Source organism: Talpa europaea, assembly GCF_964194135.1.
Source record: "Talpa europaea genome assembly, chromosome: 6".
In the NCBI taxonomy this organism is placed as follows: Eukaryota; Metazoa; Chordata; class Mammalia; order Eulipotyphla; family Talpidae; genus Talpa; species Talpa europaea.
In genome coordinates this window covers 37919448-37941811 of record NC_140072.1, presented here as the reverse complement: position 1 = coordinate 37941811, position 22364 = coordinate 37919448, and the positions used below count along the sequence as shown (strand labels likewise).

Genomic DNA, 22364 nt, shown 5'->3' with positions numbered 1-22364 from the left:
GACTCGGGCTGCGTGCAGAGGATCCTGGCAGGGCTTTTGGAGAGGAGCTTCTTGGGATAAAATCTTTCACTATCTCATCTTATGTGCCTATATAAGACTGATGTAAACTTTAATTTACATAGATTAACTGTGCAGAAAACAGAAAGTCCTGGAGTAAGAAAATGCCAGAATGAAGATGTCCAAATATTATGAAATATAAACGCATTAATGAACATTTGCATAAAATGAAAGATTCTTAAATCTACATGTGAACTATATTTAAAGAAAATACAGAACTTTCTCCAGAAGCAATGCATTTTAAGTATGTTAAATTTAGAGCAGCTTGTGAAATTGTTGAATTAATGCATCATTATACTACTTTACATAAATCATTTTAGCTTTTAATTCTTATGGAAAAGTACAGCAGGTCCTCAAATAATGTCATCTCATGTCTCATTCAACATTGTTTCGTTATAACCTCGAGGAGAAAAAAAAACCCCACAGACACTGAGCAAAACAAAATTTTTCAAGGCCCTGCTTTCATTACACAAAGTCACAGTTTCCAAGAATCTATAGAAAATGTTAAATAAAGACTTACTGTAATTAAAACATACACTAGTACCTAGCCTCTTTTTAAAAACCTGTAGCACAAATAGTTTCTTCCAGTGACTTTCAAGATATCAAACGTGTTTGCGGAAACAAGACTATTATTACAAAATAAAAACGAGTAAATATAAATATTTGGGTTGAAAGGCAGGACTGAGATTCAGGTGACAGGAATTTCTAGAAAAAAGATTTCAGATTTGTGTGGATATTGTGTGTGTGCCCTGCCTTGTCCTGACTCCTTGCAGCAGATCTGGAGGAAAGCACACCAGATTAGTTGATTAGACCCGAAAGCAAACCTATCCAAGGGGGCTTTCTGGAGTAATTACAGCTTTAAGGAGTCCAAGAAACGCACCAATTGGTACTGTTGATGTGCCTCTGACTGAGGCTTCTATTCCAACCTGTTGCTGTTCAGTAGACATAGACTTGGTGGTGAAATACTGGAGCTTCCTATATCTCCCCCCATGTCTGAGCCCCAGCAGGGTCCCCCTCAGGATAAAGCCATTGCTGTCCGCCATGTGGCATCTTCATAGCGTGTCAAATTCCAGATGCACAGCCTTCTCCTTTTTCAGAGACATTTCATAGAAAATGTGAATCCAGATGCCATGTCTTGGTAACCAGGGGTTCCTGTTCTAAATAAAAACAGAATCCGTCAGGCCCTGGAAGATGGAATTTCTGGTGCACTGTGGATATGAATCCCTCCTTCTTCCCTCTTCTATCACGAAAGCCCCAAACCAGACTCCAGAGTTTGAAAGAACAAAAACAACTTTGCTGCAAGCCAGCCAAGCTACTAAATGCAGTCTAGCAAAGGTGTGGTTACAAGCATTTGACAGTAAACTCCAAAGGAGCAAAAGTCCTTAGTGACCAGAGATTAGGGACTTTGTGGCATTTTTGAATTTTGTGCAAAAAAGCTGCAGTGATCTTTCCTCTTCACCAAGATGTTTCCTAGAAAATAAAAGAAACATTCCATGAGATTCAGAATATGTGGCAAGTATAAAGCATGGGCCACTGTGGCACCTCTGGTGTCCTGAAGCTTCTGTCTTGTGTCTCTCCTTTACACGTCTCTCTCTGATCATGTTCCATTGAGTCACTCTCAAATGCTGCTGACGGAACTTGTAAAACCATAGCAAAGCATTTTTACTTCAGTGACTCAGTGCAGTTCTTGTACACTTGATGGAAAATGCCAATGAGCTGATGAATGTTATCTCCCATCTATAAATATCGTTAGTTTTTTAACACCCACTTGCTCTTCCAATTCAGGAGGGGTATGCGCTGCCTGTGCAGGAAGATCATCTGTATGTGCTTTGCCCAGTATTCTAATCTGCTTTTCCAAAAAGGTCCTGCTGGTATCATCAACAGGATCCCCACCTCTTTTAAAAAATTCACCTCAAAAAAGATAAACTCATGCCATTTGCAGCAACATGGATGGAGCTGGAAGGGATCATGCTCAGTGAAATAAGCCAGAAAGAAAAAGAAAAATACCGGATGGTCTCACTTATTGCAGGAATGTAGAGGATCCAAATATGGGATCAGAAAAAAAACTAATTATAATAAAGTAAAAATCAAAATCAACAGGCAACTATAAACCAAAGACATGCTACAGGGGAAGAGAAGGGAGTAGGATCAAAACAAGGGTGGGAAGAGCACAAGGGTCCATGGTGATAGTTCATGGGTGAATGGGCGGAGGGAATTTCACAGAGACTATAACCAAGATGAAAATGCATACATTGTACAAAAATGAAAAATGATGTAAAAAATATATTAAAAATTAATTAATTAAAAATAAATGACCTTTATAAAAAAATTCACTTCCAGAAGCACTGCAAATAGAAAGAACCTAAAAATCTATTTAGAAAAGTACTTGAGGGAAGAAGAAATCAAAGTGAAAAGGATGTGCCCATGTTCACTGTGACCCATAAATCCTATCCAGGGTTTGTGAACCTCAGTATTATTGACATTTAGACCAGATAATACTTTGTTGTGAAGGGCATCCTGTGTATTGGAAGATGTTTCCCAGCATCCTTGGCCTTACCCACTCTGCGCCAGCAGCACCCACCTCAGTGCTCACCCAAAGAACCTCTCCTGACCTTGCCTGAAGTTCCCTGTGGCAAAATTGCCACCAGTTGAAAACCACTGATGTAATCCAAAAGGTTGCCATCCACTTAAGCTATGTGCTTTGAGTTATTTTAAACTATATTAAATTTTACATTAATTATATATTAACTAAATTATATTAAATTTTAATTAATAAAATAATATTAAATATTTCTGGGTAATAGAATAAGTGATGCTGGTATTAATTTTCCTGGTGAAAAGAATTCTCTCCCACTTTGGCACATTTTCGGGGTGTTCTGTGTGCAGTCAGTGCACTATTTCCGTTCCTGCTGTGGTGCGCTTAGCACATTTTCCTAACTTGAAAGAATCGATGCACTTTTGGCCATGCAGATTCTCAGTAACACCCTGAATCTAGCTTAGTGCATACAAATGTTAACTTTCTAAGTACAAATTTCAGGGGCTTTTTTCCAAAGCAGAAAAATTCCTCTATTTGGGTGGAATGATAGTGCAATGACAGTAACAGTAACAGTGACGGGTTTAGAGTAGAAGTGGACCTGCCTACACTCCTCCCTCAACAGTTTGCTTTCTGGTAAAGTTTTTACTCTCTTCCATCTCATTCCTTGTACTTATTCAGCCTAGAGAACACCATTCTCTACTGAATTACCTTGTCTAAATTTTAGAAATCAACTTTCAGATGTGTCTGGAAGAAAACAGTGTCTGCCTCAGTGCTTTTCTGTCACGAGCACCCAGAGCAGTGTGCTGTCATGCACAGGCACTCGGTAAATACTTTAAGTGAATGGATTGTTCAAACATTATGAACTATTTAAGGGTTTATCAATAGTTGAGTTACACAGCACACACACCCCCTTACCTCTTCCTTCTGTGGAATCATGTGAATAGTTCCTTCAGGAGGTAGTTCTCTGATGGCAATGAATGAAGGCAGAGGTCAGCCTTGACCAACACAGAGACTTCTTTTTTAATATCTCTATTAGGTATGTAGCTTTTAGCTAATATTTAGTGTTGACCCAAAGTGGCATTGTGGGTAGGGGAATCAGGACCATAAAATATCAGTGACATTTTTTAAAGGTCATTGTGCTGTTTCTGATCCAGGCCAATAATATGCTTATCATTAAAACTACTTAGGTAATTTTCATGGCTAAATTTTGTTTCATGATACTGACAGGTCAGATTTTTCACTGAGCCCTTTAGTGCTTTTACAAGACTTTAACCTGAACTAGGCAAATTCTGTGAGAGAAACCATCATGTTCAAAAGATAGAGACATGCTCTCAGGTTATTCATGGAAATATTTTAAGGGTTATAAACAAAGTCAGTGTCATAGCATGGGATCCTTTGCTTCAGGGCCATCTCCACAAAAGCATGACTAAACCGCCTTCCACCATTGCATTTCCACAGGCATTAGATGGTTTCATTATCGCGGTGACGACGGACGGCAGCATCCTCTATGTTTCTGACAGTATCACACCTCTCCTTGGGCATTTACCGGTAAGTTTTTGGTCTAGTTGGATGGCCTTTGCCAGTACACATTGTCTCTTCTCCTTGTGAGTCATTCAGATCTCAGATCTGGGGTGGTGCAGGTATACACGGATCTGGGAGGGCTACAGAGAGCCCTTGACTAGCTGAGGCCAAGTTCCCAGGGCCTTCCAGAGGAAGGGTAGGTGCAGCATGTGTATCCCAGGACAATCAAGGGCATGATCCCAGCAAGGCAGGGCCTGTATTGGGGGGACATGGGGGACATGTTCCTACCCTTTGTGTACCAGAAATCATACATGAGCCATGGATCAACAACAGAGTCATTGCACATGTAGCGGAGCTCAGAGCCTGATGGATGTCCCTGGTTATCTGAGATCTAGTGCAGAATATGCAACAGGGCCTCCCCGGTGGCGCAGCGGTTGAGCGCTGGTTTGCGAAGCTGCCCGCGGCCTCTGCGGCGCCGGTTCGATCCCCGGCTGCTCCCCGGCCACTGGAGAAGGGTCCCACATGGCGCGCAGACCTCTCCTGCCGCCCGCTGCTCCCCTCAGCAGTGTACTTTGGTCCTTCTGCCTGCTCTGCTCCCCGCTCTGGCTCTGGTGAATTCTCTCACCCTCCCGCACTTCTAACTGTACCCAGTGCTCGTATAAACAAAACAAACAAACAAACCAGCAAACAAATAAATAAAGCATGCCTCTATTTAAAGAAAAAAAAAAACAGAAAACAAAACAAAACAAAAAAAAAAACAGAATATGCAACAGATGTGCAAGTTTAAGTTGCTGGAGGTCCTCCCTGGTGGTGCAGGGGGTTGAGACACAACCTATGAAGCTATCCGCAGCCACTGCAGCATGAGTTTGATCCCCGGCCAGGGAGCTACCCACATGGTGCAGCGGACCGCTCCCGTCTCTCCCGCTGCTCCCCTCAGCAGTGTATTTCAGTCAATCTGCCTGTTCTGCTCCCCACTCTGTCTCTGGTGAATCCTCTCACCCCCTCTACCTCTGGCCTGTACCCCAGCTCTTGTATACATAAATAAATAAATCTTTTTTAAAAAAATTAAGTTGCTGGAGAGCCAGGCAGAGGTTCTGGGGATGAGAGGTGGGGTAGGTGCAGCACGTTCAAAGTCCCTCCTAGATGTTCCTTCCTCTTAGCTCTTTCCCTCTTCTCTCCCTTCCAAATATTTCCCTCTCTCTTCATAAGCCTTCATGGCTCTCTAATACCCCCTTCCCCAAGTCAGGAAAAACTGGCTCACTGATCAGTACCTGCCTGGTGGAAGGTCTACTTCTGAGGGGTCCTCATAGGCATTTGACCAGCCTTCCATACTTTTCATTACTTAGTCCTACAGAACCTGACCTTGAATGACAGCTCAGCAGGAACATCCTGTGAGACTGACAGGGACAAAACATCCTCTCTTTCCCACAAGCCTCTCCAATCTGCTTTACCCCCATCACTCCCCACCCCTGCAGATCAATAGATGGACCACCAGTTTATGAGATGAGGATGGTAACAGCTTGCCCTGGATTTCTGCATGTAGAAAATCCCTGGTCAGGAAGATGCTGGAGGACCATGCTTACCTCTGTTTAGCCATCCCTGCCTGGGAACAGCGTGGCCTTGCTCAGAAGACAACTCTGCCTCCCTGGAGTTGAGTCTAGCTTTGTTGATGTCCCAGGGTTCCACATGGGCTGAGTCAACCTTTTCCTCAGAAGTCACTTCCCCCATTCAAGCATTTCTGCAGATGATGGTCTGTGGTCTTTAAAGCTACTCTCCACATTTTCCCTTTCCCAGAGCTCTGTGTTGTAGTCCAGAAAAGCATTTCTTACCCTGTTAGGCAGGTGCCAGTGCATTATTGCAACATTTCCAGGGTGCATTTGGGGGCGTAGTGAGGAGACAGAGGTTCTGTCTTCTTGACAGGTGTCAGAAAAAAAAAAAATTCACTCTCACTTAGCCTAAGGAGTTGAGAATACAGTTTCATCTTGACTTTAGTCTCAGGCTAAGAGAATATTGATGAGAATCAGCTGATGTGCGGGGTACAGAAATGACCTCCCCCATACCCCCTACTAAATCTGCCCAACTTCTTGGGGCTTATCTGAGGATGGCTGAGGGATGCTTCTTTGGAGAGAGCCTGTGTCTTGTGGTGAATGGATAGGATTGAGCAATGATAGGCACTGATTGAAAGCAATAAAATGTACCTTCCTTAATAACCTAGGCACGAGGTACAGCAGCCCAGAGCTGTTTGGGTAAACAGGATTGCCACTGGTTGATTTATGTACTTGTAATTATCTGATGACCCAGTTGCTACTCATGGCAGAGAGGAGAGGACTTAGAGAGTATGTTGGGAATTGTACTGATTTGAAGTTATGGAGCAATTTAAGACCGCCTTTATAAATTATTTTCTAACTCTGGAAGGGGCAGAAATGCCGCAACTCTTAATATATTGGTGCTAGACTCATTTGAATGCTTATTGATGTCTATATATAGACCTAAGCTCAGACACACACTGAGTCAGCCCGAGTCCCCCAGTGGAGGTTAGCCTGGGATGGAGACATCCCAAAGTTTAATTTCTGTTTACTTCTAGCTTACAGTTCCCACTTTTCACCAAGATCACTATCTTCTTTGCTCTTTTTGCTTAGCCTTCACTTGCATCCCTTGCTAGTGACTGCACAAGGGTGGAAAGATCCCTGGAGCCAGTGAGCTTACAGCTCATTGAGCAGAGGAGCAGGTCAGAGGATAACACCTTACCTCCACTTTACAGCGGAGGAAACCCAAGGCAGCTGAACCAGTGAGGGCCAGAGCAGGCTTTACACCAGGCCAACTGACTGCAAGTCCTGTCATCACCCTGCTTTGGTGCCAAGGCTTTGGGTTACCATTTAGGAATTTTACTTTTGATTTAGTTCACTGCTTGGACTTACTTATTACTCGATGTGGGCTGAGGGTTTGACTGCCCATGGATGTTGCAGCAATTCAGAAGACCCCTGTGAGATTGTCTTTCTGTAAGATTTGAAATTTTGTTGAAAGATTTCAGCTGTTAACCCATTTAGAGGCAAGTAGGAAAATAGCTGACATTTATTGTGCACTTACTGTATGCCAGCAGGCATTCTTAAGAGTTCCTTGTATGTGTTAATATGTGTAAAGCATTTAGAACGGTGCCTGGGCCAGAGCAAGGTCTGTCTTACATTGCTCACTTTATCCTTATCCTTACAACAGCCCTAAGAACTAGCTACTAACTGTGTTCATAGATGATGAAACTGAAGCACACAGAGAATATGGTTCTATAGTCAGCAAATGGTGGGAGTGGGATTTAATGCAGACATTTTGACTCTAGGACTTGTGCTAACCTCTGCTCGGAAGTCTCTATAAGACAGAGTCAAGCTGAAGTTTCTCAGGGTGGAGTCAGTGGTTAGGAAGGGAGAGAATGAGGAACTTCAAAAGGTGCTGACTTAACATGGAAGAGGCCACCATGGAGGGGAGGCAGCTCCAGCAGGGACGCTGTGTGGACAAGGGAAGAGGAGGCCTTGGGCCCCCACAGCAGCGCCCCCTATTGGTATCAAAGGTGGCTTGCCACTGTGTGGCCTGTGATTGGAGTCCTATTAGTGATGGGTGGGTGCATAAAAAGCAGCAAGAATCCCTTTATACTTTTGAGTTTGTTAGACTTACAGTCTTTCTCTGTTTTCCCTTCTACTACTAGAAGCTCAGACATGGTAAAAGCTCACATGATAGATTTTTGTACAGCAATTTCCTGAAGAAATATCCTAGAACTTTCTTTTCTTGTTTGACAGAGAAAAAGAAGAAAATAGCTCAAAGCAAAAAACAATTTTAAGATAAAGTCAAAACTTTTCCATGGTGGTAATGTCCATGCACGTTGTCCTCTAGAATCAGTGCAGGCAGTGAAAGCAGGAGACGGTTGAGCAGGGCTATAGGAAGCTTCTGGGATGAAAACCTTCCAGCAAAGAGCGAAGGAGCATGAGTCCCGTGCCTTGGACAAACTTGAGAAAGAGTATAACTCAGGCAGAACCAAATGAGAGAGCCAAAGTCGGGATACTCTGTGCTTTCTGTTTGGATTTTTTGAGTGGGTGCTAAAGTTTAACTTCCTGACTATTTTTTCCAAGTTGTTGACAAATGCGGTATTCACCTAGTGAGCTAGTAAGCTCATACGGTAGCACTCTTGACCCACACCCAGAGTACAGTGCCCACGTGCCTAGATGTTCATTGAACAAGAGACTGAGTTCATATGTGGGGCTGCTGCATTGGGAGCAGTTACAAACAGCTTGGAAGGAGTGGGAAGTGCCTCGGAAGTGAGAAATATGGGCATGCTAAACACAACTTCCCCAAAGAAAATAATCTAAAGCACAAATGATTATAAAGTTGGAGAAATCATCAGACAAAAAAAAAAAAAATACTTACGTGTAATGCTGGTTCTCCATGTGAAAGCTCCAGCAAGAATTGTAAGATCAAAGTGGACTATGGGGCCAAGTTCCTGTGACAAGGGTCACAGCAGAAATAAGGTCACAGAAAGGGGAAGACAGAGTCCCTGGCTGATGTTACCAGGAAATGCCAGGCCATGAAACACCTTTGAGGAAGCATCTTCTGCCCTTCTTGCCCCATGCTGGCGTCACCTGCTGGAAGGCATCACCTGACTCAGGTCATCTTATCAGTTGTGACACTATGTCAGGGAAGATCTGGGGGAATCCCTCTGACTAGGAGTGGCCCCAGCAGGTATGACTACAGCTTAGAGTTTGACCACAGGTTGCAAGAGTCCAGATTTCCAGTTCGGTATTTTTATTTTTATAGAGCATACATATAGAAGTATGTATAAAGCATTTGTTCAGTTTTTAAATTAATGATAAAGTGAACACAAACATACATGTAGGTGAGTATTGAGATGTAAGTGTTAGTGCCTTTTTTTTGTTTGTTTTTCTCTTGTCTTTTTTTTTTAGGGCTTCCTCTTACATTTTGTTTAGGTTCTATTTCCATTATCTTATGTGTTACTTCTATTTTGAGGATTCTACTGAGGTTAGTATATGATAGACTACTGAGGCTATGCAGCAACCTGTTGCTGTGACCTTTGGATGGTCTAGTCTCTGGCTGACTCTAATGGATGACATTGTTACCTTCCTCCTCTTCCATTGTAAGTAACTTAGGTGTCTTTTGTCTTGATAATCATTGTTCTGTTGCTTTATAATAACCCCTTTAGGATGATCTTTCATATGCAGCTGGGTGTTGATAAATTCTTTAAGTTTTTGCTTTTCATTTGAAGCTCCTTACTCTTCCTTCTATCTTGTTGATCTTATTGGGACTTAATCTTATTCTGGACTGGAAGTCTTTTTCTTCAGTACTTTGCCTATCTCTTTCCAGTCCCTTTGTGCTTGTGATGTTTCTGTTGCAACAGACTGATTGGTGTTCCCTTATAGGTTGCCCTTTTTTGTCTTGATATTTTCAGTATTCTGTCCTTATCATTGGCTCTTGAGAGCTTTATAATAAAGTGTCTTGGTGTATGTCTATCTGGAGTTATTTTGTTTGGAATTCTTTGGGCCTCTTGGATCGCAATTTCTGGTTCATTTCCCAGATTGAAATAGCTTTCAGTGATTGTTTCTTTAAATAGGTGTTCTGCGCCTTTCTCTTTTTTCTTTACCTTCTGGAATCCTCGTGACATGGATATTATTTCACTTTAAGTTGGACCAGAGAGCTCTTACACTGTTGCCATTTTTTTCTCTACCTTCTTCTATTCTGTGTTCTCTAGTAATGTGTTTTCAAATTCATTAATTCTCTCCATTGCTTCTGTTTGTCTACTATTAAAACCCTCAATAATATTTTTAAATCAGCTAAGTGTTTCTTAGTGTAGTTTCCTCATATTTGCATTACCTTCATTCTGTTTTTGTTTTTTATCCTCCATTTTTTTTTAAGTTCAATCCACATTGCCTGGACAGTTACCCTGAATTCCCCTTCTGTCGTACTCCACAGCTCCACTGAGTCAGGGCTCCTTTCAAGGTTTTTTTGTTCTGGCACCTGTACTGTGCTCTTCTGTCTCTTCATTTGCACTTTTGTATGGGTTTTAGTAAGAATACATTTTCAACAGTTGTATTTGTACTTGTTGGAGTAGTTGGAGAAGTGGTATCAGCAACGGGTGGTAGATATAAAAGAGTACCTGGCAATAGGCATCAAAAGATCACCTTCAGTAGACCCAGGAATTTGAACTTCCTGTTGTGGAGAAATGTGGGGGGTGGCAGGTGTTTATAGCTCTGCCTGGACTCCAGTCATAGTCTCTTCTATAAGAAAGTCCAGGTGCTCTGACCCAATTCCGGCTATAGCTGTTCTGTGTTATGAGCCTCAGGTTCAATCCAGTAGTCTTCGCTCTGTGCCCTCACCCCTGTAACTCTCCAGCAATGCACCCTTCATCTTGGAAACATGCTGTGTGCCCCCTTATCCAGCTCAGTACCGGTCCTTAGCAACCCCAGTGTTGGTGTGTGCCTGAGTGGATAGCAGTAGGGGGCTCTGCCCCTCAGCCACTCCTCCTGAGTGGGTTGAACTGGGTTGAACTGCCCAGTTGTTACTTTAAACAAATCTCACTTTGAATTTTTCCTACCCCTTTCAGTTTGGCTGATATGCCTATTGTGTTTGTTGATCATCGGTGTTTCCCTCAAAGGTTTTTGGCTTTGTTTTGCATAATTTTTTGTAGAGTGTCTGGAAGAGGCAAGACCAGCATCTTCACTTCACCACCATCTTGCTAGAATCCTACATTTTTATATTTTAATTAATTCTTTCCTACTGTTACAGGGCAGGTGTCCTAAATCACGTTGGGCACCAAATCTGTTACAGGGCAGGGAGAGGTGCACCCCAGACCCTGCAAACCTGCCTATTCTAAATAGGCTCTGCCATCTGCTGCATCAACACAAAACATATGAGACTTTAATGGGAAGGAACTTTAATACAACTAGGAAACAATACAGGAAAGGCAAAGAATCTAGTTTCTAAATCAAGCACCCAAAGTTACCCTTCTCCCCATGAGTAAAACTCCATCCAAATGGGATTGGCCCAGAGCAAGGCCCCAAAGCCTGCCACAAATCTAAAGCATCTTCCAGTGGGGGCCCACAGAAAAGGGTCAGAAACAACCAGACAAGCCTGGAAGGAAAAGAGCAAAATCAAAATCAAGATAAAAACTGCCATGGTCACCTCCCCATGGGTCTCTTACCCACATCTGTGTCACCCAGTCTACAACCACAAGGCAAGTGTAGTTTCTTCACATGTCTCTCCATTCCATGTACCTCCTCCAGGTCTCCTCCTGGCTCTCCATCCTGCTTCCTTGCTTCTTCAGTCTCCTCTGCAGCTTCTTCTCCCCCTGCTCAGCTCCACCCTCCATTTGGGTGGGGCAGGGAACCTGGAACCTCCCCCTTTCCTGGGGACCACCCTGTTACACTACTCTAAGGTTGTTGATACTGTTCTCTGTACTACCTTCTGAAAGTATTACTATGTGATTATCAGTTTGATTCTAAATCTAAACTAAATCAAAGCCTATCAAATATGCCTCCAACTTCCTGGTCATTTAGGGAGTCCCTGGCCCTGACTGCATCCCTGAGCCCATTCTAATCATTCAATGTAAGTTTTCTCCAAGGCTTCTTACCATTGTCCCTTCCCAGTGTGGTCAACACAGATCTTAACTACCAGGACACCTGGGAACACTCCTGAGTGTCCACCCAGCCCACTTCCAGCCACGTCAGCCAGCAGTCTGTGCTCCCTTTGTACAGGCTCACTTAATTTGCTGGGTGCAACTGAATGGTCCTTCCTAGTTCCAAAGGAGAAAGGAAAATACTTTCCTGCCTCCCAAGTACTTTCAGATCATCCCAGCCTTTTCAGGTGCCTGAAGAGAAAATATGGAAGATATGCAATTTGGAATTTGAAACAGGCATTCATAGTGATGCTCAGAAAGGGAACAGATTCTTGATAAAACAGCCAACGGCATATCCGTAAGTTGGGATAAAGGGCTTCTGCCTCCAAGAAGTAAATGATGTTCTTGATCATGTGATTCAACTGTGAAGGTGGCTGCAGATGATACGCCCCTTCCTTGTCTCCATAATTGCTATGCTTTTAATAAGCAGAGCTCAGCTCATTCAAGGTACAGTTCAATTGCAGATGTAATTTACTCTTCTGTAAGCAGTAGGGTTTAAGTTTTCAAATTACCATTGTTTGTGTTGGTTTTCCGTGCACAGAAATGGCATAATAATAGTATAATAGCAGATACATAATAAAGAGCTTGCACTATATCAACTATAGTTCCAAGTCCTTTTTGTGTGTTAATTCATAATCCTATCTTCCCACCATTCTATAGCGTGCCTTCCCCCATCTCTATTCAGTACTCATCTTTATTCTGTGCAGAATCTGTGGGTGGTAGACACACACAGCCCTCTGACCTGCTAACCATCTTGCACAGGAGCAGTGAAGCCAGGCAGTGCCTCCAGCCCTTCTTTGCCACACAGTCATTTCATTTTGTGGGCTTCCAAATGGCCCTCTGAGCAAAGCCTTGGGTGACTTATCATTTTAATGTATCTGAAAAATCTTTAAGAAGGAAGACTACTGTCATCTGTGAGCATTAATCATCTTCTGAAAAACTAAACAGAATGGGCTTAAAATAAAATCAAGAACATCAGAAGGAACTTGGACAAAGCCAGAATGAGAAAATGATAGCGCAGCTAGTGAGGGGGTTTGCAGAGTCTATCCTCAGAGATCAAAATGGTTGCATCCAAGCTAGAACCTGGTAGCCACCAGAGTACTTTCTTTCCCTCCTGCTGTCCTTCATCAGTCACCACACAACCTTCCTCACACCCCCTGCAATGCTGGCTGCTGGCAGGGAGGGACTGCCTGCTTTGTCGTATTTCTTCACAGTGTCTAAAACAGTGGCAGGCACACAGCTGTCCCGAGTCCATATTGGTTGGATTGTTGTTGAAAGAATGGATGGCATGAACTGTGTCTCTTCCTCTTCACCTCCCTTCCCCCTGTGCCTGCTCAGACTCTGACCATGTCTAGCCAGGCAACCAATGCGCCCTCCCTCTTCAGACCACTAGAAGGATTGCTTTAAAATACAAGTACTGCCCTGACCGCCCTTCCTTTAGATTTCTCGGTGGCTCCTCCTGGCACGCATATGGAGCTCTGACTCCTTTGAGGTAGTGTATTCTGTGGCCCTGCCCCCCTTGCAATGCCCCCACCCATCACTTCTCTCCCTCCACTGGAAATGCCTCCTCTGTGTGTGCTCTGCCCCATGCGTGGAGCACCTGCCTGCCAGATAGACACCATCTTGTCCCCCAGATCCCATTCAAGATTCCTCCCTCTAGCAATGATCCTCTGTGGGAAAGAGGCGGGCAGTGTACACATGTCAACACATGAATGAACCCAACTTCACATCATTTCGTAAGAGGTTATTAAACACCTAAGCATGCATAGCATTGATTATTTGCCGTGTGCCCTTTCACCAGCAACCGTACTCAAGGATCTGCTCATTAACCCCAACAACTTCCTCATCTTGCAGCTGAGCAAAGTGCAGCTGGGAGGGGACAGAACCAACTTTCAAACCTTATCTCTGGGGCTCTTACCTGCTTTGCCACAATGCAGCCTGATCCCTCACAAGGCACACCATGTAGGCAAAGACATGCCTTTTACTGCCAATTAGAGTAGAGCATAACCAATACAGTGTAGTGCCCAGGAAGCAGGGGTGGGAGCACCAGTCTGGACAAGGTCATGGGTGCCTTCTCAGAGGAGGTCGTTTCAAGGCAGGCACATACATGATGTATATGAGTAACCGAGCAAAAGGAGAAGATGCATAATGTTCTGGCTTGAGAAGACAGCCTGGGGGAGCCCAGAAGGAAGAACATACCTGGCACACTGGAGAAAAGAAAGTTTGGGAAGCTGGAGAAAGGACCAGGAGCAGAGAGAGGGTGGGTAGAGGGAAGGTTGTGTGGCGCTTCATTCATGAACTGAGAGGTTGAGGCTGTGTTCTGGAAATAATCGAAAGCCAACAGATGTTTTTTTTTTTTTTTAATTTTATTTTTATATTCCCCATACAATTGCAACCCCCTTATTTTGACCCTAATCCCTCCTTTCCCTGCCCCCCACTCCCCATAGAGTATCTCTGGTTCATAGTTGTTTGTTGATTTTGATTTTTACTTTCTTATAGTTATTCTTTTTCCTGGTCTCTTATTTAAGTTTTCTAGATTCCTGCTATGAGTGAGACCATCCGGTATTTTTCTTTTTCTTTCTGGCTTCTTTCGCTGAGTATGATTCCTTCCAGCACCATCCATGTTGCTGCAAATTGCATGAGTTTATCTTTTTTGAATGCTGAGTAATATTCCATGGTGTATATGTACCACATCTTCTTGATCCAGTCATCTATTTTTGGGCATTTGGGTTGTTTCCAAAGCTTAGCTATTGTAAATAGTGCTGCTATAAACATAGGGGTGCACATGCTCTTTGTAATTGATGTTTCTGTGTCCTTTGGGTAAATACCTAGGAATGGAATTGCTGGATCATATGGAAGCTCTATGTTTAGTAGGTCAAGAAATCTCCACACAGCTCTCCATAGTGGTTGGGCCAGTTTGCACTCCCACCAACAGTGCAGGAGAGTTCCTTTTTCTCCACACCCTCACCAACATTTGTTGTTGCTAGTTTTTTTAATATGTGCCATTCTCACTGGTGTAAGATGGTATCTCATTGTAGTTTTGATTTGCATTTCCCTGATTACAAGTGATGTTGAACATTTTTTCATATGCCTGTTGGCCATTTGCATTTCCTCTTCAGAGAAGTTTCTTTTTAGCTCTTCTGCCCATTTTTTTGACTGGATTATTTTCTTTGTTTTTGTTGAGTCTCGTCAGCTCTTTGTAGATTTTTGTGATCAGTCCTTTATCATTAGTGTTGTGTGCAAAAATGTTCTCCCATTTGGTGGGGTTTCTCTTTGTTTTTGTTATTGTCTCTTTTGCTGTGCAGAAGCTCTGTAATTTGATGTAGTCCCAGCTGTTCATCTTTGCCTTCACTATCACTGCTTTGGATGATGTGTCTATAAAGATGTCTTTGATGTGCATATCATGTAGTGTTTTGCCTGTATTTCCTTCTATGTATTTTATGGTTTCAGATCGTATGTCTAGTTCTTTAATCCATTTTTGAGTTGGTTTTTGTGTATGGTGTGAGGTAGTGGTCAAGCTCCATTCTTTTGCATGTAGTGGCCCAGTTTTCCCAGCCCCATTTATTGAACAAACTTTCTTTGCTCTAATGCATATTTTTTGCTCCTTTGTCAAAGATTAGTTGACTATAAATCTGTGGGTTTATTTCTGGATTTTCTATTCTATTCCATTGGTCTGTGTGTCTGTTCTTGTTCCAATACCATGCAGTTTTGATGATTATGGCTTTGTAGTACAGTTGGAAGTCTGGGAGTGTGATGCCTCCATACCCTTCTTTTTTTTTCAGGAGAGCTTTGGCTATTCGGGGTTTTCGGTGATTCCATATGAATTTCATCAATAATTGTTCTATTTCTTTGAGGAATGACATTGAAATTTTTACTGGAATAGCATTGAATCTGTATATTGCTTTTGGTAGGATGGCCATTTTAATAATGTTTATTCTTCCAATCCATGAGCAGGGGATGTCTTTCCATTTCTTTGTGTCTTCTTCTGTTTCTTTTAACAGTGTTTTATAGTTTTCTTTGTATAGGTCCTTTACCTCTTTTGTTAGATTTATTCCCAAGTATTTGATTTTTTTTGTTTTGATAATAAAAGGGATGTTTTTTTTTTATTTCTTCTTCTTCAGATTTATTGTTTGTGTATAGGAAGGCTACTGACTTTTGCGTGTTGATTTTGTATCCTGCCACTTTACTGAACTGATTGATGAGTTGAATTAGTTTTTCTGTGGAGTTTTTGGGGTTCTTTATGTATATTATCATATCGTCCGCAAATAGTGATAGTTTGACTTCTTCTTTTCCTATTTGGATTCCTTGTATGTCTTTCTCTTGTCTTATTGCTCTGGCTAGGACTTCCAGTATTATATTTAAAAGCATGGTGAGAGTGGACATCCTTGTCTTGTTCCAGATCTTAATGGGAATGCTTTTAGCTTTTCGCCATTGAGAATGATACTGGCTGTAGCCAACAGATGGTTTGAAGCAAGGTGGTGAAAAATTATTTAGATTGAGGTGCCTCCCCTGGTGGCGCAGGCAGTTGAGCACCACGCTGTGAAGCTGTCTGCAGCCTCTGCAGTGTGGGTTCGATCCCAGCCAGCCAGCGAGGGCCCCACATGACGCAGCAGACCTCTCCTGTCGTGCCCGCTGCTCCCCTCAGCAGTGTATTTCATCAGTCTGCCTGTTCTGTTCCCCGCTCTGTCTCTGGTGAATCCCTCTCACTCTCGCAAACATCTGGCGTGTACCCTGGCTCTTGTATAAAATAAATAAATAAATCTTTAAAAAATAATAATAATAATTTAGATTGAGGCAGAAGTTGGGGTGGGAAGACCAATTTGGCAATTCATTGCCCAGATGAGAGGATGGTAGTCTGAGCTGGAGTCCTGGAGCTAGAGAAATAGAGAAGTCAATAGATCTGAGAGAACTGGAAGGAGGACAATCTCTCAACACTTGGAAATGGGCTATGAAGATGAAGAGGAATGAGGGAAAGGGGTGGGAATCAAAGAAGTCACGTGGTATCTTGCAAGTGATGGGATGGCAATGCCATATATAGGGACAGAGCACAGGGGAGGGGGGCATGGGTGTGAGAGATAATGAGGGCACTCAGAGAGTTGCCTGGATTCACAAGCATTGTAGACAGAGTGTTTGAAGTAGGAGTAGATGAGATTATTGAAGAAGACCAAGGAAGAGGTAGAGACATGCTAGACTCCTCTCTCCACTGTGAGCTCCTAATATTGATGACCAGCCACATGTGGCTATTTAAATTTCACTTATAATAAGTGAAATTAAATACAATTCAAAATTTAGTCATCCAAATACTACGTGACTTTACTCATACATGGTATAAAGAGAAAAAAAAAACAAGCAAACTAAATAAAACAGAAATAAACAATTAGAGGGAAAGGGAAAGAAGGGCAGGTGAATCAGGTCAAAGGGGTCAATTATATGGTGAAGGATAGATTTGGACCTTTATGAACTTAATGTAGTATCTACAGACACTGATTTATAATGATGCTCACCTGAAAATTATACAATGTTATAAAGGCAATGTTAGTTTAAAAAAAATTCTTGAATAAAAGTTTTTTCTCCCATATCTTAAAAAAATTCAGTCCTCATTCATATTAGCCACATCTCAATGCCTCAGTAGCCACGTGGCATGGCATGGCTAGTGGCTTCCGTATGGACAGCAAAGATTATAGACCATTTCCACCATCACAGACTGTTCTGTTGGATAGGACTGTATCTAGACTATGTTAAATTTATTTTTCAAGTTATATTTGGCGTCCACAGTGCCCAGGCTCTTGGGGGAAACGTGCAGTTCCTTTGATTAGAGATCTTTAAGAAGTAAACAGGCAGATGTTTGCCAGACTAAGGATCAGAAAAGGAACCCCTCAAAATTTTCAGGGTTCTTTAGATGAGGGTTTAGCCTCAAACTGGGGCTCCATGCTACCCCCCTCAAGAATGCAAGAGAGTCCACAGATGCTGCTCCTCAGGCCGGGGCTGGAGTCTGCACAGATCTGACTCTCACTTCTGTCTTGAATCATGTGCACTGGTACTGAAGCACTTGAGCAAGTAAAACCTTTTAGATTACAATTCAGGGTTACAGAGTGATAGTTGGAGAGTCTTCACAGGAAATCAAATCCTGACCTTTTCATTTCAGTAACCAATTCCAAATTGTCGTGAAAGTTCAGTTTTTGCTTTTGCTTTGGCTTTTCATCTGCGTTGAGTGTGTACCTTTGTTCTTTATTTTCTTTTTCAGTCGGATGTCATGGATCAGAATTTGTTAAATTTCCTTCCAGAACAAGAACATTCAGAAGTTTATAAAATGCTTTCTTCCCATATGCTTGTGAACGATTCCCCCTCCCCAGAATACTTAAAATGTAAGTTTAACTTTACTCATTTTAGAAGGTATAAAGAATTTGAAAGGAGGTTAAGTGAATTAAGTAGGGAGGACTAAATTTAATAATAATTTTCCTTGTGACTCAGAACATTTCCAAGATCTGTAGAGGTACAGTTTAAGTTTAAAGTTAAAACTGGAGTTTGGGATATGTAAGACATTTAGCTTTTATGTGGAAAATTTGAAAGCATAGAGTTTAAGGAGAATAACTTGCTTTGCATGTAATACAAGTGAGTCCTTTTTTCTTTTTCAGAAATAAACTGAAAAATCTTTTAGAAATAAACTGCAAAAATCAGTGAACAATCTTATATTGAAGGATACGATCATGCTAGATCTATGTAAATCAACTAAATACTGAGTAATTAGGCGAAAATCCCAAACGCTCCTCCCTTGGGTTTGTCATGTGATTATTTATGTACATTTGTGAGTGTGGGGGAATTTTAAAGTTTTGATCAAAATTGGCAACCTGGAAAGAAGGCTGGTGTTGGTGCCTGCTGAACCATGTGTCACTTAATTAAGCATATACCCTGATGGAGGCAGCGAAGATGCCTTGACTTGCTCAACCTTAGCCCATTTGCCATGATTAATTTGTTCCATTGTACATCTGATTTTAGTTCAAAACAAAATGAAAAGATTAAATTAAAGAGAGCAGCTCTATAAGAGCAGCTTTATTTTAATATACCCTATGAAAACAACTGGAACTAATTGATGCCGACATAACCAACCACAGACATCTGTGAGCAAATTAAGACTAATTGGGTCCAAGCATGAAATGCAAAATATCTATAAGCTACAGGGGGGAAACCCTATGCTACAGAGGTTATAAAGCATGTTCTAAAGTCGTAATGAGAGAAATACCCTGGCCATGTGTAGACTAAATTCTGTGATTTTCACCAAAAAAAAAAAAAAAAAAAAAGCTACTTGTTTAGTCTAGAGTCTGCAATGCTCACGTTCCCTTTCTCTCCTCTTTTTCTTTTAACGGCCCAGCTGACAACGATTTAGAGTTTTATTGCCATCTTCTCAGAGGCAGCTTGAACCCAAAGGAATTTCCAACTTATGAATACATAAAATTTGTAGGAAATTTTCGCTCTTACAACAATGGTAAGCTTTAATTGTCATATAATTGCGACAGTGTCTTTTATCATGCAGACGTGCACATGGGGGCATAAGAATCTCCAAGGGAGAAGGAGGGAGAATATGAGCTTTTCATATTTGCATTTGGATTTTCATGTTCCCAAAATGCATTTTGTGCTCATAAATGTTATCTCCCACTTGAGAAGAACACACTCCCACACCTGTTTATGCCAGTGCACTAAGTCCCACTGAAATGCACATTTCTGTGCTGATGGAATAATTCTGTACTGTGAGAAACAACTTGGAGTTAATAAAGAACCGGCTTAGCCTACGCACAGCCAGACAGGGCTTCGTTGTGACATGAAGACCGGAACCTTGGTTTCTGCATTTTTATCCTCCTTTTACAGGACTATTGTGAGCATGTTTTAATAGATCCGTTTCATAGATCTTCTGCCTGTTATGACCCTAGTGCCATTTTACAGTGAGCCAGGCTTCTACGTTGGATGAATTGTCAAGTAGGATAAGCCAAGCAGTAAAGTCTCACTTTCTGAAATTACCCAGATAACTAATTGCCCAAGCTTTGACTGCAAAGGCCTCAGCTCTAAATTAGACTTAAACATGAAATTTTACTTTTGACCCAGGCAAAATGGGAATGTAGGCCTAATGCCAGAAATTCCAGAACACACATCTCAGCACACAGCCCCATTATGGAGCACAATACAGAAAGGCCTGCGTTTTGTTTGCTCTGCACCTCAAAATTCAACATAAAATAAGTAACTTTGAAAGATCCAACAGTTTATAGAACATCAAAGAAAGGGGGGAATAGAAGGAAGTGTTGACAGGGGGTGATCAAAGGAGAGAAGAGGGAAGGAGGAAAAAAACAAAGGAAAACAAATACAGAAAGATGAGCCATAGAGGTGAGAGGGTGTGCGGGTGGAGACACTGGAGTTGATGGTGATGATGCTGACTTTGCTACTTTCGTTGCTGTTCTGTAATTCTGGATCCATGGTGGAATCTATTGCCCCAGTCAGATGAGTCCCCAAATTTCTGTTAGAACCCGCCAAAGTAATGGCACCAAGTCCCAGAACTGAGGCTAACCAGGATTTTTCCTCTGTTCTGGATGATTCTCGGTGGTATGTTATTTGCATAAAATACATGCTTTGTTTAGAAGGCTCCCGCTACACACATGATCATGCCAGTATGAGTTTCACACTCAGTGTTCAGGGCTCAGGCCTGAGCAAGGGGCTACTCGTCTGACTTGGCCCCTTCTAGGCACTTGGCTCCAGGCTCAGGGGGCCTGAGTCCCAAAGTCTGTGACCTCTTTCATCAGAACCTGAGGCTTTTTTCCCAACTGGACTACTCCAGCCCCACCCTCATATTTCCCAAACTAGAATCTTTAGATGATTCCTGAGATTCTGCATTTTAATAAGCTGCCTCCACAGTGAACCACAAGCTGGGTTTTCTATGGAGTACCACTTAGGTCAGATTCTTTAATTCAGTGGGCCAATGAACTATCATATACTTATTTGTTTGGTTCATTAAACATTAATATCATGAGGTTTGGGAAGTCTTTCAGATGTGTAGAATTTGGCCTGGTCAGGCCTTGAGTGCATCTTGCTTTGCCCAGGTATAAGGGTCCGCTTGGCAAAGCTGACCTCTGGCCGCTTTCACTTAGGCCCCTGAGCCTGGAGGCAGGTTCCCAGAAGGGCCCAAGTCAGCCAAAGAGCCCCTCGTCCAGGCCTGAGCCCTGAACACTGGGTCTGAAAATCACACCAGCAGGGGGCGGGGTGTAGACTCAGACCGCTCTATTATGACGCCAAGTGCCATTCCATAGGAAATTTAATGATACCCTCTTGCTTATGCACTCCTTCCACAACTTTACCCTTGAGTGACTATAAGTAGTGGTTTGGAATTTGCTTAAAATATATGTGCTGTGGCCATAATGCCAGCTGCTGGGGTAGCAGCATATCCTAAGTGTTCACATGCAAGTGGGGAAAGGCACCCTAGTCTCCAGGGTGCCAGGATGTGAGCATTATGGGATGCTGATCCACTTATCCCCCTGACAACAGTGCATGGACTTAGTTAAAGGACTGACCTCTGATTGGCTGGTGAGCCGCAGTTGTATCATTTGTGAATTTCTGTTATCACAACTCTCATTAAGATGCTGCTGAATATCACTTTGAAGCTTCCTGTCACTTATCACATTTTAGAGGGTTTCAAGGAAATAGGCAGGCTTCATTCTGAATACCTGGGATTTTTTTTAACTAGCAAGGCTTTATTTTCACTTCAAGTTGCGACAGTGTTTGTTTGCCTAAAAGAATGTGTGGAAATTATGTGTGATTTTTTTTTTTTTTGAAACTGTTACTGCTATAAACACACAGCAATGAAAGCAGAAATTTTAAAACCACGAGTGTAGAGTGCCTTTCCAGAGCTTGTTGTATAAATCAAAGTTAGAGGGACCACCTTGGGACACAAGTTTCCAAATGCAATTGTAACACAACTGAAATATAATTCTAACTTGGATTGAAATAGACAGCAAAACATGTCACAGGCCAATGAATTCCCAAGACTGAACCATATGAAATAACTAAAATGCAATCATATTTGGTCTATAAGATATGCTTTAACATAAATACTTCAAATTTGATAGTGTGTACTGCTTCTCAATAAACAATGAATGATGGGATAATAAAATAAAGCTCAGCTTAGGAGTGTTTCCTGAGTACCAGGCCTTGGGCTCAGTCTTTGCATGGATTATCCAATTCAATCCTACAACCACCTGATGAGGTGGTATGTTGGTATTAGCCCACCTTGACCGAGGAGGAAACTGCTGTGTCAAAGAATTAAGTTAAAGGTGCCTGGGTAGGGATTGGGAGACCTAGCCAGGTCTTCACACTCAGGCCCTCTACCCTGAACTCACTCTCTTAACCCCATGCTTTGCTGCCTCCCCAAATCTATGTTGAAGTTGAACATCTAGATGCAAAGCATAGGCCTGTCCCTGCCTGTATGTTGGTATGTGATGTCTGTAGCTGTGCACATCAAATGTCCTGCACCCATAAAACCAAGATTTGTTTTAAATCAAATATGGTGAGATACACAGATGTGGGAATGACTGTCATGAAGGA

General features: G+C 42.2%; 1 protein-coding gene across 2 annotated transcripts in view; it reads left to right on the top strand.

Moving 5' to 3' along the window:
• NPAS2 (neuronal PAS domain protein 2) overlaps nucleotides 1–22364 on the top strand; it is a gene marked incomplete at both ends in the record, with an annotated part of 86118 nt that overhangs the window by 25055 nt on the left and 38699 nt on the right. For both annotated transcript variants that reach the window (XM_084235406.1, XM_084235405.1), the window contains 3 exons: nucleotides 4052–4141; nucleotides 18028–18148; nucleotides 19153–19266. In XM_084235406.1, the coding sequence (XP_084091532.1) occupies nucleotides 4052–4141; nucleotides 18028–18148; nucleotides 19153–19266 (325 nt within the window). The remainder of the gene's footprint in view (nucleotides 1–4051; nucleotides 4142–18027; nucleotides 18149–19152; nucleotides 19267–22364) is intronic.